The 19,145-nt window shown below is 69.8% G+C and overlaps 3 protein-coding genes across 6 annotated transcripts; 2 read left to right on the top strand and 1 right to left on the bottom strand.

Moving 5' to 3' along the window:
• The first annotated feature begins 238 nt into the window (after positions 1 to 238).
• AP5S1 (adaptor related protein complex 5 subunit sigma 1) lies at positions 239 to 1,568 on the top strand. Its single transcript, XM_054825523.1, has 2 exons — positions 239 to 770; positions 1,042 to 1,568. The coding sequence occupies exons 1-2, from the start codon at positions 598 to 600 to the stop codon at positions 1,466 to 1,468; spliced, it is 600 nt and encodes a 199-aa protein (XP_054681498.1). The 5' UTR covers positions 239 to 597; the 3' UTR covers positions 1,469 to 1,568.
• A 1,177-nt stretch (positions 1,569 to 2,745) lies between these two features.
• On the bottom strand, positions 2,746 to 5,352 carry LOC129206423 (C-type lectin domain family 4 member F-like). Of its 4 annotated transcripts, none has more exons than XM_054825519.1 (7): positions 4,458 to 5,352; positions 4,218 to 4,334; positions 4,012 to 4,092; positions 3,794 to 3,850; positions 3,531 to 3,717; positions 3,196 to 3,302; positions 2,746 to 3,121 (listed from the first exon to the last, which is right to left on the bottom strand). In XM_054825519.1, the coding sequence occupies exons 1-7, from the start codon at positions 4,576 to 4,578 to the stop codon at positions 2,976 to 2,978; spliced, it is 816 nt and encodes a 271-aa protein (XP_054681494.1). In that variant the 5' UTR covers positions 4,579 to 5,352; the 3' UTR covers positions 2,746 to 2,975. The 4 variants fall into 4 exon arrangements, with proteins under 4 accessions (XP_054681494.1, XP_054681496.1, XP_054681497.1 ...); XM_054825521.1 differs by having other exon boundaries at positions 3,531 to 3,677; positions 4,458 to 5,351; XM_054825522.1 differs by having other exon boundaries at positions 3,531 to 3,668; positions 4,458 to 5,351.
• A 5,762-nt stretch (positions 5,353 to 11,114) lies between these two features.
• On the top strand, positions 11,115 to 16,733 carry LOC129206409 (RING finger protein 145-like). Its single transcript, XM_054825494.1, is given in 13 exon segments — positions 11,115 to 11,162; positions 11,164 to 11,382; positions 11,384 to 11,558; positions 11,561 to 11,608; positions 12,993 to 13,101; positions 13,170 to 13,261; positions 13,720 to 13,955; positions 14,186 to 14,361; positions 14,502 to 14,642; positions 14,885 to 15,067; positions 15,353 to 15,500; positions 15,622 to 15,978; positions 16,084 to 16,733. Coding segments are annotated over 13 exon segments (2,436 nt in total). The 3' UTR covers positions 16,588 to 16,733.
• Positions 16,734 to 19,145: the final 2,412 nt, after the last annotated feature.

Below are 19,145 nucleotides of genomic sequence, written 5' to 3'. Positions count from 1 at the left end.
AGGAGAGCCGGGCCCTGCCCTGTGCCGGGGGGGGGGGGGGGGGGGTGCCCCATCCCCACCTGCCGCTGCAGCCTGGGGGCGGCCGGTGAGCCCCGGCTCCGGGGGGGGGGGGCGGGGGTGTCCCGGAGGGGGGGGGGGGTGGCTGGGGCCGGGCCACACGGTGCCGTGTGTGCCGCTGTCCGTGCGCAGAGCCCGGAGCTGTGCCCCGCTCCTGCGGGGGGGGACACGGGGGGGGGGGGGGCACCCCAGCCTGGCACCCCAATCCCCACCCTGCCTGTACTTCCTCCTTTTGCCCCGCCCCCAGCCCCTCTCCGCCAATCATCGCGCCGCCCGCGTAGCCTTGACCGATCACGGCCCAGCGCAGTCGCGCGCAGCGGGTGGGGCCAAGCTCACCGCCCCCTCTCACCATTCACCAATCACCGCCCCCCTTCCTTCCTTCCTTCCTTCCTATCGGCCAACCGCAGGAGAATTGAGCCCAGCTACACCCGCCGACCAATAGCAACGCGGCGGAGGGGCGTGTTGGCTCCGCCCATTTCCCCCCTCCCTCCCTTACACACACGTGACGGACAGGCGGGCCGGGGTCGCGGCGCCGTTGCCATGGTGAGGGCGTTCATCCTGCTGGCGCTGGGCGGGCCGGACCCCCCAAGCCCCGCCCCCTGCCGCGTGCTTTACGCGCGAAACTTCGGGACCCCCCCGGGGACCCCCCTCGATCCCGGGGGACCCCCCCGGCAGCGTCTCCGTCGCAAGGAGCAGATGCTGGCAGTGGCCAGGTACCGGGGAACCCCCCCCCCCCTTCCCCGGGAGGGGCTGGGCGCGACCCCCCCTCACCCTGGGACCCCCCCTTTTCTGGGTTGGGGGGGACCCCCCAGAGCTGTGACAGCTCCCTTTGCGGGGGGGGCAGGGCTCGGCGGGACCCCCGGGGCCGTGATACGGCCCCGGGGGTCCCGCCGAACCCTGCCCCCCCCCAAATCGAGGGGGTCACCCTGTCCCTGGATGGATGGGGGGGGTCTTAACGCGAGGGTCCCCCCCTTTCTCTCCCAGGCAAGTGGCCTCCCAGTGCCGGCTGCTTCAGTCATCTTTGGGGCGCCCATCCATCCCCCAAATCCCCCAGCTCCCCGACGAGCCCGTGTCGTTGCAAGACGCCCCGGGGGGGGTTTTCCAGCTGCCCCCCGGAGACCCCTTCCCCGAGCGGGTGAGGGTAACCTGGTTATCGGTGTTCGCCCTGGCTTTCGCTTTGATTTGCGATCCCCGAGAGAATTTATCGTTGGCCGAAATCACCCTACGGCGTCTGGCCCCCCGACTGCTCGCTTCCCTACGTCTCCTCGGTCCCGGCGCCGACGTCCTGCTCCGACCCGATGTCATCGACGTCCTCCTCGATCGTCTCCTACCCCACGGGCAGATGCTTTTCCTCAACGAAGGTTTTCTCCAAGTGACGGACCGGGAGATGGGTATCAAAGCATCCCGCTGAGCCACAACCGGCATCCCTGCCCCGGCACGCCCCGATATTTCGGGATCCGGGATGGACAGGAGAAGCGGCTCAGCAATAAAGACTAACGAGCAGCAAAGAGCAGGTTTTTAATCTGTTTAATCTGTTTATCCCCCCGATGCCGTCGTGGGAGGAGCTGGGGGGTGCTAATAGCCGTGCCCGTAAAAATCCAGCCGGAGCTGGGGGGGTGCCACGTTCCGGCACCTCCTGCACCGCTTCGTGGCGGCAGGACGGCGGGCGGTGGGGCTGTAAGCAGATGTTCAAAGAGAGGGGGGTCTCCCGCAGAGGGGGTTTCTGCAAAGCTCTCACCTGCCAGCCTGAAGGGTGGATGGGTGCTGGGTGCCTCCGTCCCTGGGACCCTGGGTTGGGGTTTCCCCGGCCGCGTGCTGCGGGGCAGGCGGGGGTCCCTGGACGGAGCAGCGGCCGTGGGCAGCGCAGGTCCCCTCTGCTGTGGGACAGGACGGCTGGAGATGGGGGTCCGTCACCTCGGGACAGGAGGGACCCCGGGGGGGACGGGGCAGCCAGGGGGGTGCAACCGGCCCTGGCGCGTCGGGGTCACCGGGGCGGAGGAGTAAATAAGCAGGCAGCGGGGCAGGGGGTGGCCGTGTGCCCCGTTTGGTGGTCCCCGGATGATGCCGCTCGGGGCGGGGGGATGCGTGTGACGCCCTGGGAGGTGGCAGGAGCTGGCACCCCCCCACTGGGCTCTGCAGGGCGCGGCGGTGAGCAGGGTCCTGCCGCAGCAATTTCTGGGTGCTGGGAGAGCCAGGAAGCTGGGAGCCTCTGTTCCCGGCTCTCCCACCAGTGCCGCTGTGCCAGGGACGGGCTGGGTGCTGCATCACCCAGGTTGGCCCTTGGGGGGGCCGCCGGGGGGCCAGACCCCAAAACACTTCCCCGCGTAACTGCACCGGTAAAGCTGAAGCATCAGGTCGAGGCACCGGGCATCGGCAGCACCGGGCTTTGGCTGCGGTGGGTCTCTCTGGTCACGATGCTGGGTGGGATCCGGCCAGGCACGCCGGTGGGGGCCGCAGGCACAGGGGGGTCCTGCCACCCCCTCCCACCCCACTCGCAGGGCGGACAGATCCGTCCTTCCCGCGGCGCTCGTGGGACCCCTGTGGCATGGGGGGTGTAGCACCGCAGTTGATGCCAGCAAAGGTCCCCAGGGCAGGTCCGGGGGGGGGACCTCACCGGGTGCGGGGGGGCTGTGGGGCGATGGAGCCAACCCCCCCTCGGCAGGGCGGGCGAGAGGCAGCCGGAGGAGGTGCGGCGGGAGCGGTTTAATCAGAGCCGAGCAAAGGGCCGTCGGTGCGGGGGGCAGCGCCGGGATGGCAGCGCCGGGATGGCACCGGGGTCTGGAGCGGCGGCGGCAGTGCGGCACGGGCGCTGGCCTGGGAGCTGCCCCGCTCCGGGGAGGAGCGGGGGTCCCCGAGGGGGGCTCATCCGGCACCCGTGCGTGGGGCGAGCGGGCCGGCAGCGCGGCGTCAGGGCCTGCTCAGGTCCCTCTTGCAGATCCAGAGGAAGGTGAAGTTGCAGTTATGGTCGTTCCAGAGGCCGTGGCCCACCGGGTGGATCTGGGCGCAGCCCTCCTGGCCCCACTTCCCGTGGTCCGTGTTGTCCGGCTGCCCCGGCGCCCAGAAACTGCCGGGGCAGAGCGGGGTCAGCGGGGGGTGCCGGGGGGGTGCCGGGGGGTGCCGGGGCAGGAGGGTGCTCACCTCTGGGCCTGGGAGTAGGCAGCCCCGTCCACCCAGCGCCAGGAGCTGCCCGTGGCCACCAGCCCGATCCAGTAGGATCCTCCTCTCGCCTCCCGCGCCAGGTAGTCCTGTGGGACGGGGCACAGGTGGGGGGCATGCGGGCAGGGGGGTGCACGGGCAGGGGGGGGCACGGGGAGGAGGGTGCATGAGGCAAGGGGGTGCACAGGGCAGGAGGGTGCATGGGGAGGGGGGTGCATGGGGAGGGGGGTGTGTGGGAGCAGGCAGGAGCAGGCAGCAGCAGGGCAGGAGAGGGCAGGAGGGGGCAGGCGATGGGCGCTGCAGCCCCACGCACCCACCTGCTCCTCGGGGCTGGTGATGGAGGTGAGGTGGGAGTGCGTGGAGCGGCAGGCAGCCTCCGCCTCGCTCCAGGGCTTCTGCTCCCCCGAGAAGAAGTAGATCTTCCCCCGGTGGTACCGCCAGCCCAGGGACAGCCCCTGCAGCCACTGCCCTGGGGAGCGGGCAGCCGTGGGGATGGGGCGCTGGCTGCCGGGGTGGCCCAGGGACGGGTGTCACCCCCGCCTCGTCCCCCGCCTCATCCCCCTCCTCCCAGGTACGTTACCGAGCTGATCCCGCCGCCTCTGCGCTGCTGCTGGGCTCTCGTGGGGGCTCCGGGGACCTGCCACGGGTCAGGGAGAGGAGCCGGCAGCAGCCCGCCCGTCACCCCAGGCAGGGGCTGGGGTACCGGGGACAGGGGCTGCAGGCGGGGGCTGGGGTACCGGGGACAGGGGCTGCAGGCAGGGGCTGGGGTACCAGGGGCAGCCCCAGGGTCCCACTCACCATCGGGGTCAGGCAGCAGAGGGGTCCTGACTGCCGCCAGCTCTGCCCGTGCTGCCTGCAGCTCTGCCTGGCCCTGCACGTCTGGGAAGGGCAGGGCAGCGGGTCAGCGCCGTGCCAGGGCTGCCTGCGGGCTGCTGCCCACTCCTAGCCCCTGCCTGCTCCTGGCCCCCGCCAGGCATCACCGCGGCCCCCCCGGCGGCACTTACGCAGGGTGATGAGGGTTGCCAGGGCGGCCCCCAGCACCAGGACCACCCCCACGCCCACGGCCAGGATGGTGCCCAGCGGCCAGCGGGATGCGGCCGGAGGGGACGCGGGCGCCGACGCTGCGGGAGAGAAACCAGAGGTTCCCTGAGCCGGCGCTGAGCCACCCCGGCGCTGCTGGGGAAGGAAGGGGCTCGGCCAGCTGCCCGCTCCTGCCCGCAGCATCCCAGCCAGGCAGGGCTTACCTCGAGTGGGGCTGGGCGGGTAGCGGATCTGCAGGCTCTCATACAGGTCCGGCCCCGTCGCGGCCATCCCCGGCGGCCGGCCCGGCAGCGGGACCTGCCTTCTGCCGAAGCCTCGGCGCATGCCGGCGAGGGTGGCCCAAGGCACCGGGAAAGGGAACCTGGCAGCTGGGCGCCCACAACCGTGTCTGGGTGCCGGTTCCTGCTGCCGGCGGGGGAGTCACACGTGTCCCCCCGCCCCGGGTGGCATCATCTGGGAACAACCCCCGTGCAGGGCACATGGCCGCGTCCCGGCCCTGGACCGGTGACCGCCCCCAGCCCCTGCCCCCGCGGGTTTGTCCCAAAACGCATCCCAGTTGCAACTGGGGTTTCCCACCCCCAGCCACAGAAATGCCGGGGGAAATGAGTCCCAGGAGGGAACTGGCCCCCCTGGGCCTGGTGAGTGCCGGCACAGCGTGGGGCTCCCAGCCCTCGTCCCCTTATCTGCCAGGGCCTGTTGTTCTCCTCCTCCTCCTCCTCCTCACTATAGGCGACGTGCACAGGCAGTGCTGGAGCTCCCCCCCCGGCGGTGAACCCCAAAAGGGGGGGGGTCTGTGCCCAGGGAGGGGCAAACCCCCCCACCATGGGATCTGCTCGGGGCTGCCCGGCTCTTCCCAGCACAGACCCCGGGGCGCTGCGGCAGGACAGCCGGCACCACCGCGCACGGCACAGAGCTCACGGGTGCTGCCACCACACCCGGCTGCCCACGCTCTGCTCCGGAAACACCAGGATGTGGTATTTCAGAACTTCTGGGTTTGGGAGGGTTTTTTTCCCCTTTTTGGCCTAAACCATCGTTGCATTTGACGCAGATGCTGGAAATAGCTTCAGAAACAGCGTTTTCCCAGCAAATAGAGGAATTGCCCAAAAGCCCAGGGGCGCCTTCCCCCCCGAACCTCCCCACGCCCCTCAGGCACGGGTCCGGCCCTGCAGCTGCGCCGGCGGCCCTGCGACAGGCAGACCTTCATCCTCATCCTCCTCCCTGCTCCTCCCCTTCCCTACTCCCCCTCCCCAGGGCTCAGACCCCTGGCTCGGCCACCACCGGCTGCGGTGCCGGTGCCGTCCCCATCCCCTGAGCTCCAGCTGAGTCGCTGCCCGGCTCGGAGCCGGCTGCTGGCACCGAATCGAAGGCAGCCTGGGGTGCACCGGGGTGGCGAGGGGCCGCTGCCGAGGGTCCTCTCCACGTCCCCCACCTCCCCTGCCAGCCCTCACCCTTTGAGCTGCTCCATTTAATTGCCTTTTAACACTTTTAAGTGCCCTCCTCCCTGGGGAAGTCTTAGCGCGATGGACTTGGTTGGTGACTTTCGGGTTCGGCTGCGGGGTGGGCTCTGCGGTAGAGCTGGGTTTGGGGATGATCTCTTGAGCCACGTCTTCACAGCCAGCGCCAGCGAGAGGAAGAGCAGCAGGGCTGAGCGTGGTCCAGGGGCTCTGCGGAGCCCGGACCCCCATCCCTGGCGACGCCTGCTTTCCTCCTGCTTGTGCCAGAGCTCGTTGTCCAGGACCGGCGGAGCCGGACTCACCGACAGCCGCGTTCCCCGGCGTGCCTTGGCTGAGGACGCGGCAGGGGGGAGAGGTTCTGCCTGGGACCTCAAGCATCGTTTCTGCGTCAAACCTGGTCTCACCTTTGCCGGTGTCCGGGGAATTAACTGAATTGTCCTGTTACTGCAACTGCATTTTCTGCCCCGGCAGAGACCCGCAGCCTCTCTGGAATTCCTTGGCATTCTGCAGCGGCTGCCGGCGTCCTTCTCCGCTCACCAGCGCTCTGCCTTGCTCGGTTGGGGTCCCGGTCCGTGAAGGTTCTCTGCTGAGACTGGACCTTGGGAAAAGGTTCTTCACATGGAGGGCGGTCGGTCCCTGGAGCGGGGTCCCCAGGGAAGCGGTCACTGGCAGAGCTTGGGGAGCGTCCGGACGATGCTCTCACTCACGCGGTTCGGCGTTAGGCGGTGCCGCGGGGAACGGGGACTCGATGGTCCTTTACGGGTCCCTTCCAGCTCGAGGTATCCTGTGACTCTGATTCTACGTACTGGCGTAATAACAGCTCATTTATTGGGCTGCGCTTTGCTCTTCTGTCAGCACAAGTCCATCGTTCCTACGTAATGTGGATATGGACCGTGACGCCTCGAGTCCTTTGCTTCCTACCTGAATTTTTAGGAAGTTTTTCAGGGATACAGCATCCCTCAAACCCGCGAGCAGCGTTGGGTGGAGGCGCTCGCCCATTCGGGGCCGTCGGGACCTCGGGAGGTGAGAGGATGTGGTTGGGGCTTGCAGCGTTGTGAAACGGGGTGAGTCAGGGCTGACATTCCCCAGCACCCGTCACCGAGAGGCTGGACGATGCTGAAAAAGCGGCTAGAAGAAGATGAAACAGCTGGGGAGGAGGAAGGAAGCCAGCTCGTCTGCAGGTTGCACAGGCAGTGAATCATAAAGGCGTAGCAGATCTGGAGCTGGAAGGGACCCGTCAGGATCATCGAGTCCATCGCACGGTGAGGAGCAGGGGCTTGGACTCAGAGATCCTGACGGGTCCCGTCCAACTCCAGGTCTCCTACGATTGTTTGGCTACGAACCGTGTGAGTGAGAGCATCGTCCGGACCCCCCCGAGCTCTGCCAGGCCATCACCGCTTCCCTGGGGAGCCCGTTCAGTCCCAACAGTCGATGTCCTCCTCCTCCTCCTCCTCCTCCTCCTCCTCCTCCAGGGTGCCCCAGCAGCGCCATGGGCCAGGGCAGTGCAGAGCGGGCTGGTTCGGTCCCTCGCCCCGCCGGCCTGGGGGCTGCCAGGGCACGCTGCACTCCACGCCTTGCCGTCACCCCGAGCCCCGGAGCTCTTTCCAGGGGGCTGCTCTCCAGCCTCTCCTCCCCCGACGCGTGCGGACAACCGGGATTGTCCCATCCCGCGTGGAGAACCCGGCGCTTGCTCCTGGTAAATCCCCCACGGTCGGTGACTGCCCAGCTCTCCAGTCTGCCCGGATCTCTCCGAGGCCTCTCTGCGCTCGAGGGAGTCCATAGCTCCTCCTGCGCCAGCACCGTCAGCCAACTTAATGGCCAAAACGTCCAGACCGTTGATAAAACCATTACAGAGCACCGGCCCTGGGGAAGGGGCCGCCAGCCTGATCGGACCCCGTTTACTGTAATTCTTTGAGTTTGACCCGTCGGCCAGTTGCTCACCCAACGTGGGATGGAGCTGGGTGCTTTGTCCAGAAGGACGCTGCCGGAGACGGTATCTCAAGCTCTGCTAAAACCCCACACCCCACATCTACCGGCTTCCCTTGGTCAACTCGATGGGTGACCTTGTCATAAAAGGGAGCGAAGTTGCTTTGGCAGGACTTTCCCCTCGTGAACCCACGCTGGCTATGGCCAACAACTGCGAACCGACGATAACTCCTGGAAAAACCTTCTCCGTCATTTCCCAGGCACCGAGTGAGACTGACGGGCCTGTAACGACCAGGGTCTGCCTTCCCACCCTGCTGGGAAACTGGGATGACGTTTGCCAGCTTCCAGCCGATCGGGACCTCTCCAGACTCCCAAGACTGTTGAAAAATAACGGAGAGAGGTCCTGCAACGCCATCAAGAGATGTTATCGTGATATCATGACGTTATATGATAGCACCAGGGAGCGGGCGGGGAGGGACGGGCCCTGCCGGGGAGCATGGCGCTGGGGCCTGGCCCCATTCCCCGTCGGTGGCGGCAGCTCCAGGCAGGCCTGAAGGCAGGGAGCAGCCCGGGGCGGTAGCGAGGGGCCGCCTCTCCCTCCGAGGTCCCTGGCAGAGTCACAGCTTTTCGTGGTCAGGAGGAGGAGGAGGATGATGCCAGCACGAGCACCCATGGGCGCATCCCCACCAAACACCACGGCTCTGCCAGGAGACGCGGCCAGACCGGGCACAGCTCCTGTCGGGGCAAGGGGCCCTCTGCCCATCGGGGAGCACAAAACCCCAAAGTGATTCAAAATCAGCTTTGCAGGAGCCCTCGCTGCAGGCAGGAGCCCAGGCAGGAGCCCTCGCTGCAGGCTACAGACCCAAACCAGGGCACAGAACAGAGAACAAACAATGCCAAATAGTGAAAAACTCCTTCAAACCAGGATGGTGCCCATGTGCCGTCCTCAAACAGCCGAGGTGCCAGGCAGGAGGACGCTCCAGGGCCACCCGTCACCCCGTGCCCCTCTCTGTGCGGGGTTCGCCCAAACCCCCCCCACGCCCCCACTGCCTGCACCCACCTCTGAGTCCAACCTGGCTCAGCCCGCTGTCTGAGGAGGCGCTGGAGGAGCAAACCTTGTCCTGGGGCTCTGCCAGGAAGCTCACCTGCACCCTGCAGCACCCCTGTCTGTCCGTCCATCCATCCATCCATCCATCCAACCATCCAACCATCCCTCCATCCATCCCTCCAACCATCCCTCCATCCATCCATCCGTCCATCCCTCCAACCATCCCTCCATCCATCCATCCGTCCATCCCTCCAACCATCCCTCCATCCATCCGTCCATCCCTCCAACCATCCCTCCATCCATCCCTCCATCCATCCATCCCTCCATCCCTCCCTCATTCCCTCCTCCTGCTGGCTACGTTTCTAGTTCTGATCTGACCCAACCTAGTGCAATCTAACCTGAGGTGCCATGGCCTGGGGTGCCCCGGCAGCACCCGGTGAGGGGACGGGCCCTGCTCGGCGCTGGGTGAGCGAAGGCAGCCGCGGGCAGGGGCACCGGAGATGCCAGGGCTGAATTAACCAGGTGCCGGTGTGGGATTGCCAGGTCCCTGCCACCCCGGGCGGAGGTGAGCAGGAGCAGGGCAGAGTCCCACGGGAGCATTTTGGGGAGCAGGTGGAGCAGCACCCACAGCCCCTCTGTCCCCCGGGGTGCCCTGCAAGCGTCAGGGGGTCCCAGTCGCTCTCCATTAGGGGGGACAGGGAGGGGGTGGCTGGCAAAGCCCCATGGAGCCAGAGCCGGTGGCGGTTCCCCCCGACCCCAGACACACTGAGCGAGGGCACCGGGCAGCGGACAGGAGGCAGAGACCAGGCACCCGGGATGGAGACCGGGATGGAGCGGCCAGGGCACACGGGGGGGGGAGCGGGGCCAGCGCTGTCTGGGAGCTGTGGGACAGCAGCAGGGAGTGGGAGGGGAGTGGGGCTGCACCGAGCCCAGCCTGCAGGACAGGGCCACCCAAAGCCACAGCACTGGGAGCCTGGCAGTCTGTCCTGTGCCCATCTGTTGATCCATGTGCCCATCGGTCCATCCCAGTGCCCATCATCATCATCATCATCCCAGAACCCCAGCCTGGTTTGGGTGGGCAGGGACCTCCCAGCCCACCCAGTCCCACCCCTGCCATGGGCAGGGACACCCTCCACTAGCCCAGGTTGCCCAAAGCCCCATCCAACCTGGCCTTGAACCCTGCCAGGGAGCCAGGGGCAGCCACAGCTTCTCTGGGCACCCTGTGCCAGGGCCTCAGCACCCTCACAGGGAAGGATTTCTGCCTCACATCCCATCTCCATCTCCCCTCCTGCAGCTTCAGGCCATTCCCCTTGGCCTGTCACTCCCTGCCCTTGGCACCAGCCCCTCTCCAGCTTTCCTGGAGCCCCTGCAGGGACTGGAAGGGGCTCTAAGGTCTCCCCGCAGCCTTCTCTTCTCCAGGCTGAACAATCCCAACTCTCTCAGCCTGAGGTCTCCATAGCAGAGGTGCTCCAGCCCTGGGATCATCTCTGTGGCCTCCTCTGCACTCGCTCCAACAGCTCCATGTCCTTCTTGTGCTGGGGACCCCCGAGCTGGACGCAGCACTGCAGGGGGGTCTCACCAGAGCGGAGCAGAGGGGCAGAATCCCCTCCCTCGACCTGCTGGTCACGCTGCTGGACACGCAGCCCAGGACACGGGTGGCTTTCTGGGCTGCCAGCGCACATTGATGTGTTCTGTTGAGCTTCTCATCCCCCAACACCCCAAGTCCTTCTCCTCAGGGCTGCTCTCCATCCATTCCCTGCCCAGCCTGGAGTTGTGCTTGGGATTGCCCCGACCCACGTTCAGCCCCCGCGGACGCGCTGCCCGCAGGCAGAGGCCGGGCAGAGGGCCCGGGCAGGAGCTGGGTGCGGAGCAGATGTCGGTGCCACGGGCTGGGTCCCTGTCCCTGTGCCCCTGCTGTCCCGTGCCCTTGGCAGGCTGGCGGGACCCCCATGGCGACCAGCCCAGGGAGAGGCGTGGGGGCCCTCGGGGGTCCCTCTGCACCCCCCTCCCCTTGCCCGCCCCGGCCCCACAGACCCCGGCACGGAGACGGGAGCAATTGCAATCGGGGGGTAGGGGGGGAAATCAGCTTCACCCGTGGGAGATGTGCCGAGGCAAAGGGTTCGGGGGGGGGGGGGAGGGTGGTTACAGCCTGGGGGCTGCGGGGTTCCGAGGCTGCCCCGTCCCCGGCGCAGGGAGCCGCCCCTCGCAGCCCCCCCGCTCCCCTATCCAAATGGCGGCCAGCGCCTGCCCTCACCGTCTGCCCGCACCCAAGATGGCCGACGCGGGGCCGGGCGGGGCGGTGGGAGTGACGTCCCCGCAGAGGGCCGCGCCCCTCTCCAAGATGGCCGTGTACTCCCCGCCGCCGGCGCCTTGCCCTCATCCAAGATGGCGGAAGGCAGAAGGGAGGGAAGAGGGTTGCGCCCTCTTCTAAGATGGCGGACGCGGCGTCAACGCTGCGCCCTGGCGCAAAGCCTCTCCGTTAACGCGCTGGGCGTAGGGGCGGGGAGGGAGAAAGCGAAAGTGGCGGAGGGACCGGAACAGCGGCGGCGGCGGCGGGAGCGCGAGCGCGAGTGCGAGTGGGGCCCGCCCCGGCGGGAGGCGGCCGGGCAGACAGGCCCCTGCTGGGCGCGGGGCGGGCGCCCCCTGCCGGGCCGGGGGAGGCGGCGGGGGCGGCGCCGGGGGGGGGGTCCCCCCGCTCCCCCCCCGCTCCCCCCGGTCGGGGCTGCGGGACGCGGGGACCCCCCCGCCCCGCGGGCCATGGCGCGGCTGGAGGCGGTGGCCAACGTGGCGCTGCGGGTGCCGGGGCTGGCGCTGCTGGACCTGCTGTACCGCTGGGACGCGGCGGCCCTCGGCGACCTGCTGCGGCCCCGCCGCGGGGACCCCCCGCTCCTCCGGCCCCCCGCCCTCCGCGGCGCCTACTGCCTGGGTGAGGGCTGCGGGGGCGGGGGGCGCGGGGTGGGCGGGCTGGGGACACGGCGGGGTGCCCGGAGGGGTGGCCGTGCTGGGGACACCCCAAGGGATGGTCAGCTGGGGACACGAGGGGACACCCCAGGGGACACCCAGGCTGGGGACACGAGGGGACATGCAGGGGCGGGGTGCCCGGAGGGGTGGCCGTGCTGGGGACACCCCAAGGGATGGTCAGCTGGGGACACGTGGGGACACCTGGAGGTGGACAGGCTGGGGACATGAGGGGACACCCCAAGGGATGGTCAGCTGGGGACACGAGGGGACATGCAGGGGGCTGGACAGGTTGGGGACACAAGGGGACACCCCAAGGCATGATGAGGTCGGGGACACCCCAAGGGATGGCCACACTGGGGACACGAGGGGGCACCCGGGGGTGGGCAGGCTGGGGACACGAGGGGACACCCCAGGGGACACCCAGGCTGGGGACACGTGGGGACACCTGGAGGTGGACAGGCTGGGGACATGAGGGGACACCCCAAGGGATGGTCAGCTGGGGACACGAGGGGACACCCGGGGGTGGGCAGGCTGGGGACACGGGGGGACACCCCAAGGCATGACGAGGTCGGGGACACCCCAAGGGATGGCCACACTGGGGACATGAGGGGACACCCAGCGGTGGATGGGCTGGGGACACAAGGGGACACCCCAAGGGACACCCAGGCTGGGGACACGTGGGGACACCTGGAGGTGGACGGGCTGGGGACATGAGGGGACACCCCAAGGGATGGCCACAGTGGGGACATGAGGGGACACCCCAACAGGTGGATAGGTGGGGGACATGCAGGGGCTGGACAGGTTGGGGACACAGGGAGTCACCCCAGGGCATGGCCACGTTGGGGACACAAGTGGAGACACCACGGGATGGGCAGGTGGGGGACATGAGGGAACACCCAGGGCCTGGCCAGGCTGGGGACACCCCGAGAAATGACCATGCTGGGGACATGAGGGGACACCCCAGGGGACACACAGGTTGGGGACATGGGGGGACATGCAGGGACTGGACAGGTTGGGGACACAAGGAGTCACCCCAGGGGATGGCCACGTTGGGGACACAAGGGGACACCCAGGCCATGGCCAAGCTGGGGCCATGAGGGGACACCCCACGGCTGGCCGTGTTTGGGGTGTTGCCTCCCCAGCCCCTGCTGACACCCGCTTGGTGTGGGGCTGTCCCCAGGGCCGGTGGCCACCGTGTCCCCAGCGTCGTGCCCTCAGCACCGCGTGTCCCCAGCAGCGGGGCAGCCGGGAGGTGCCCTCTCACCGGCGGGCGCTGCGTGGCCGGAGGGGGGCTCGGCCGGGTGGGGGGGCTCGCCGTGGCCGTCTCACCCCATGTCGTGTCCCCCCAGGCCACGTGCTGTGCGTGGTGGTGCTGATGCTGCCGGTGCGGTCCCTGGTGAAGCTCTACCTCCACCTCCTCACCGTGCTGCTGCTCGGCGCGGGGCACGCGGCGGCCAGGTGAGCCCGGGGGGCTGGGGGGGCCGTGCCGGGGCGGGGGGCTGGGGGCTGAGCCTCTCTCCCTGCAGGGACTATGTCCGCCACGAGCTGGAGTACGGCTTCCAGGGTGCCGTGTACGGCAACGCCGCGGCGCTCGGCCGCTTTGCCACCACCCTCGCAGGTGAGCCGGCGGGGGGTCCCAGCCCCCCGAGGTGTCCCCTGCCAGGGGGAAGGGGTGGCGCTGGGCAGGGTGAGGGTCTTCTGTGCTGACCCGGCTGTGGGACGACGTGTTGGGTGACGATGGCATGGCTGAGCCAGATTGTCCGCGCCACTCGGGTCGGGCGGGGGGCTGGAGGCAAGCCCTCGGGGGGTTTCCGCTGCCCCGCCGCCCCGGGGCTCACAGGGGAAGGGGCTGGGTGGTCTCGGGGTGCTGCCTGTGTTGGGGCGAGGGCAGCAGCAGGGTTTGCCGTGGGGCACGGCGGGGCCGGCTGCGAGGTGTGTCGTGTCCCCCCGCTGAGCCTCCTCTCCACCGGTCGGTGCCCGGGTACTGGTGCGAGGGGGCTGTGCCGGGGGAGCCAGGGAGGGGGCACGGGGGTCTCGCGTCCTCGGCGTGCCCAGACGTCCCCGTCCCCGCCGCAGGCCAGCTCTGCCTGTGCACCCTCTGCTCCCTGCTGATGAGGAGCAGGCGGCCCTGGCTGTTCAGCGCCCCGCTGCTGCCGGTGCTGGCTCGCCTCTGCGGCCTCCCCCTCCACATCCTGCCCAGCCTCAACACCTTCGCCGCCGTCCTCACCGCGCTGGAGGTGCTCTACGTCGTCGGCACCCACGTCCTCGTCCCCTTCCAGCTGGCCGCCGCCGCCTGCCGGGAGGTCATGCAGGTGAGCGGGGCGGGGGGCTGTGGGGTGGGGGGCTGCGGGATGGGGGCTGCAGGATGGGGGCTGCAGGGTGGGGGGCTGCAGGATGGGGGGGCTGTGGGGCAGGGGGCTGCAGGGCGGGGATTCCCATGCTGAGCCTGGCTTGATGCAGAGGGGGCTGCAGGGCTGTCCCCTGGCACGGCCAGGCCCCCCGCACCCTCCGCTCCACACCCCGCTGTGTCCCCTTGCCGCAGGCACTGGAGGTGTACCGGCTGGTCGCGCTGGGGGTGTCCCTCTGGAGCCAGCTGGCCATCCCGCTGCTCTTCCTCGTCTTCTGGCTGGTGCTCTTCTCCCTCCGGCTCTGCTCCTTCCTCACCTCCTCCAGCAGTCCCTTGGCCCAGCAGGGCCTCCTCTTCCTCCTCCTCAGCAGGTAGGGACCAGGGCAGGCAGGAGCTGGGGGAGCTCAGCCTTCCTCCAGCGTGGCTGCAGGAGGATGAGGAGGGGCTGGGGCTCCGGTTTGTGCTGCCTGGCCCCCGCCGGCCCCTGCGCTCACCCCGGGCTCCGTTGCAGTGCGGCTGAGTGCTGCAGCACGCCGTACTCCCTCATCGGCCTCACCTTCACCGTTTCCTACCTCGCCCTGGGAGTCCTCAACCTCTGCAAGTTTTACCTGCTGGGCTTCGGCGCCTTCCAGAACGGCAACGTCATGCACAGGTGAGCCCGCGGCGGGGGGCACGGGCAGGCGGGGGGCACGGGCAGGCGGGGGGCGCGGGCAGACGTCCCTCCTCCCAGCCCCGTCTGCCTGCAGGAGCCCAGTGCAGGGTGGGCTGGACGGGGGTGTCACGAGGGATCTGGGGACCGGGACACGTCCCCGAGGGGTGACCAAGGCACGGCACGCGCGGTGCCGCCTGGCACGTGCCTGCGGCTGCCGGCCTCACGCCCCCCGCTCCTGGCAGGGGGGTGACGGAGGGCGTGACGCTGCTGCTGCTGGCGCTGCAGACGGGGCTGCTTGACCTGCAGATCCTCCAGCGGACCTTCCTCCTCAGCATCATCCTCTTCATCGTGGTGACTTCCACGCTGCAGTCCATGATCGAGATAGCTGATCCCATCGTGCTGGCGCTGGGGGCCTCCCGCAACAGGTACCAGGGAAGGAAGAGCAGCAGGATCCGGCCCCCCGGAGCAGCCCTGCCCCAGGGGAGGCTGCGTGCTGGGGGGGGCAGCGGGGAGGAGCGGCGGGGGTGTCCATCCCCCCTCGATGTGGGGAAAGAGCCAAGCTGGGCCCATGTGCTCCCTCCACCTCGGGTCCTTGCTGCCCATTTCTGGGCAGAATCGGTGCCAGAGGAGGGGGCTGGAGCGGGGGTCCCAGCGGGGGTGGGTGCTGCTCCTGGGGTGGGCACGGCCCCGCTGAGGTGTGCCTCCCCTAGGAGCCCCTGGAAGCATTTCCGCGGCATCAGCATGTGCCTCTTCTTGCTGGTTTTCCCTTGCTTCATGGCCTACAAGATCGCCCACTTCTTCCACCTGGATTTCTGGCTGCTGATCCTGGTCTCCAGCTGCATGCTCACCTCTCTGCAGGTACGGCAGCTCCCGCTCCCCCCGCCTGGGTGGGCGTCCCTGCCCGTCCCATGCCCACAACCCTGCCCCGGTCACCCGCACCCCGCCACCGTCAACAAGGCGCCGTCCCACCGCTCGCCAGGTGATGGGCACCCTCTTCATCTACGCCCTCTTCATGGTGGAGCTGCTCCAGGACACGCCGCTGGAGCGGATGGACGAGATCATCTACTGCGTGAACGCGGTCAGCCGGGTGCTGGAGTTCCTGGTGGCCGTCTGCGTGGTGGGCTACGGCACCTGGGAGTCCCTCTTCGGGGAGTGGAGCTGGATGGGCGCCTCCGTCATCATCATCCACTCCTACTTCAACGTCTGGCTGCGCGCTCAGTCGGGCTGGAGGAGCTTTCTGCTGCGCCGGGAGGCTGCCAAGAAAATCAACTCCCTGCCCCGGGCCACGGGCGGGCAGCTGCAGGACCACAACGATGTCTGCGCCATCTGCTTCCAGGTCAGCCCCCTCCCCTCGCCGGCACCCCTGCAGCGCTGGGGGACCCCGCTCTGGGCAGCGCCGGGGGTCCCCTGCCCGCCGGGTGACGTCCTTTTCCTGCCGCAGGACATGCAGGTGGCCGTCGTCACCCCCTGCAGCCACTTCTTCCACGCTGCCTGCCTCCGCAAGTGGCTCTACGTGCAGGACACGTGCCCCATGTGCCACCAGCAAGTCACGCCGGCGGCCGCCGAGGAGGATCCCGACACCGGGAGGGCGGCTCAGCCAGCGCCGGCCGACGGGGACGAGGGGCCAGAGGACAGAGGAGCCACCGTGAGCCCGGCCCCGGCTCGGCCCGGCGGGGACAGCATGGTCTGGGGCCAGGGGGACAGCGGGGATTCCCAGGACGATGGTGCTGGAGACCTTCGCCCCTCCCACCCCGCTCCTCCCCACGCCTCCACCCCGCAGGAACGAGAAGTGGGTGCCGTCCCCCAGCCCCGCGGGGACCCTCAGCCCCAGAGCTGGGACACGCGGCATCTCTCCCCCCCGCCCGCCAGCCCGGACCCTTTTGCCAGCCCCGAGCTCGGCGTGGGGGACAGCAGGGAGCCTCACAGCGACCGCCGCCCCTCCTAGCACCCCAGACTGCCGCCCCGGTGCCGGGGTCCCTCCGCGGGGGCCGTGCTGGCAGTGAGCGGGGCCGGGACCCCGCACGGCACCAGTGTCCCCGAGTGCCCGCATCCCCACGGACTCTTTTTGCAATAAAGCCGGAGCTGAAGCGGCTGCGCCCAAGGGCTGGGGCTGCGCGTCTCGCCCGCCCCGTGCCGGGACGCTGCCCCGTGCGCGGCATGTCCCTGGGGGGGACAGTGCTCTGCCACGGGCATGGGAAGGGTGGGCACCCGGTGGGTGCCCGGTGGGTGCCCGGCTGCCTTCTGGCCTTACCCCACTAGATGGCACGGGTGGCACACGCCGGGCGGTTTGGCATGGGCGGTAGGGGGGCTCTGGGGGTTTTGGGGTGGTGCTGGGGGGGCATGGCGTGGGCATGGATCTGGGGTGGGGTGGCGTGGGGCTTGGCATGAGTCTGGGGCAGGATGGCGTGGGCTTGGCGTGGGTCGCCTTTCCCAGCTCTGCTGCCAGCCCCCTTTCCCCGTGCCAGGATGGGACCGGGGGGTCCCGCTGCAGCCCCACAGGAGGGGAGGCTTGGGGGCAGGAGCCCGGCTGCAGGGGGGTCCCCATCTCCTGGCTGCGGGGGGGACCCAGCACCCCCGGTGCTGCCCACAGGGGAGGGGGATCCCTGGGGAGGCAGTAAATGGGCTGCGCCCCACCCCGCACTTCCCCTGACGCGGGGGCTCCCCTGGGCCCGCAGCCCATTAGCCGGGGAGGGGGAAGCCCAGCCGTAAAACCCAGCTGGGCGCAGGCGAGCGGGCTGAGGCCCCCTGCCCCCCCCCCTTCTCCAGCCCCCCAGGCCGCCCCCAGGCCCCCCTGGCTGCTCCCCGGGGTCCCGGCCCCCTCCCCGGTGCCCCTCTGCCTGCAGCAGGCGGGGGGGCATGGGGGTCCCTGCGGGTGCCCCGGGCAGTGGGTGCAGCAGCCCCCACCTCACTGCTCGGCCCCACAGGGGTTTGTGGGGCGGCTGGAGCGAGGGGCCCTGAGCATCCCCCCTCGCCCCCAGCCACGGGTGGGGTGCAGCCCTCGCGGTGCTGCCAGCCCCCCGCCCCGGCGCTCGGCCATGCTGCCTCCATTAGGGCCCATTACCGGAGCCGCGCCGGGAACACGGCTCCCCACGGGGCCAGTCCCGGCGGAGGGACCCGCGTCCCCTGGCACCGCTCAGCCCAGCACTGCCTGGAAGTGGGAGATGGGGGGCACAGGGAGCAGGTTCCCCACCGCCCTCCGCTCTGCCCGCAGCGGGACCAGGGGTCCCTTCGGTGGTGCCCATCCGTGGGGTATCTGGGCAGGATGGGGGGGCATGGATGGGTGAACACCAGGATGGGGGGGCATGGGTGGATGGACACCAGGATGGCCGGGGGCATGGAAGCACAGACGCTGTCTGCAGAGCCCCGTGCAGGTGCTGCGCCAGCCCCGGGGCCGCGTGGCCGGAGGGAAGCGGGCACAGCCCAGACCGGCATCGGGGACGGGCTGCAGAGCCCCACGGCGTGCGAGCGAGAGGGCGGTGTGCGAGAGACGCTGCCCGCAGCGAGGGGCTGCCCGGGGGTCCCTGTGTGCCACGCTGACCGGCTCTGCCCGCAGGCGTGGGTCGGCATCCCCTCCTGCAGGAAGGGAGAGCCGGAGCCGGTCGGGATTCGCAGCCCCTTCAGCTGCTGGAGGCCTCTGCTCCCCCGGGACCCCCCTCGCCTCCCCCCGGCTGGCAGCACCGGCTCCCTGGCGGAGGATCAAGCAAAGCCCCGACTCCTCGGCCTCCGACTCCTCGGCCTCCTTCGGGGCCTTTCCCTGTGGGCGAGGGTCCCCTGGGCAACGGGCACCCCCCCCCCAGGGCTCCCTGCCCACCCGCTGGGTGCTGGGGACACCCCAGGAGGGACCGGGACGAGTGGCTCCTCGCTGCCCCTGGGGTCCCTGCCCCCTTTGGGTGCTGCCCGCTGCCCCCTGGCCCCCAGCCCAGGGACTGGAGGCAGCTGTGCAGGGTTGGCACCCCCTTCCCTGCCTGTACCCTGCCTGTACCCTGCCTGCTGTGCAGCGGGGAGGGGATGAGGGGCCTGCGGGAGGTCCCTGCGGGGGATGCCCTGGGGCCTTGGGGTGTCGGGGGGATGCAGAGGGGTCACGCTGCTGTCGGGGGGATGCAGAGGGGTCACGCTGGCTCGTCTCCAGAGCTCGTCTGGGGTCTCTCCGAGGCAACCCGCGATGTGGGGGGGCTGCGGGGTGTCTCAGGGGCTGCAGCGGGGTCACTCCGGGGTATCCCCAGGGCCCGCTTGGATCCCTCCAGGGCGTCTCGGTGTCTGCAGCGGGGTCTGCAGAGCCTTTCGGGGTCCCCCCCGGGGCCTCTTTGGGATCTCCCCGGGGTGTCTCAGGGGATGCAGCGGGGTCTCCTCCGGGCTACCCCCGGGGCCTGCCCGGGGAGGGAGGGGGGGGGTCGGGGCGGGAGGCGCCGTGGCCGCCCCAGGGAGCGCCGGGGCTCCCGGTCCATCCCGTCCCGGCCGCCCCCGGTCCGGGGTGCCCGGTCCCCGCCGCCGCCGTCTTTCCCC

Source organism: Grus americana, chromosome 4, assembly GCF_028858705.1.
Source record: "Grus americana isolate bGruAme1 chromosome 4, bGruAme1.mat, whole genome shotgun sequence".
Classification (NCBI taxonomy): domain Eukaryota; kingdom Metazoa; phylum Chordata; class Aves; order Gruiformes; family Gruidae; genus Grus; species Grus americana.
The sequence above is the reverse complement of the archived record's forward strand: the minus strand, read 5'-3'. Positions and strand labels throughout refer to the sequence as shown.

Coding starts and splice junctions, on each gene's coding strand:
- AP5S1 (XM_054825523.1), top strand. CDS start 598: ATGGTGAGGGCGTTCATCCTGCTGGCGCTGGGCGGGCCGGACCCCCCA. Junction 771..1,041: donor CAGATGCTGGCAGTGGCCAG/GTACCGGGGAAC, acceptor TTTCTCTCCCAG/GCAAGTGGCCTCCCAGTGCC.
- LOC129206423 (XM_054825519.1), bottom strand. CDS start 4,578: ATGCGCCGAGGCTTCGGCAGAAGGCAGGTCCCGCTGCCGGGCCGGCCG. Junction 4,335..4,457: donor CCCGCCCAGCCCCACTCGAG/GTAAGCCCTGCC, acceptor TCTCTCCCGCAG/CGTCGGCGCCCGCGTCCCCT. Junction 3,303..3,530: donor TCACCAGCCCCGAGGAGCAG/GTGGGTGCGTGG, acceptor CCCGTCCCACAG/GACTACCTGGCGCGGGAGGC.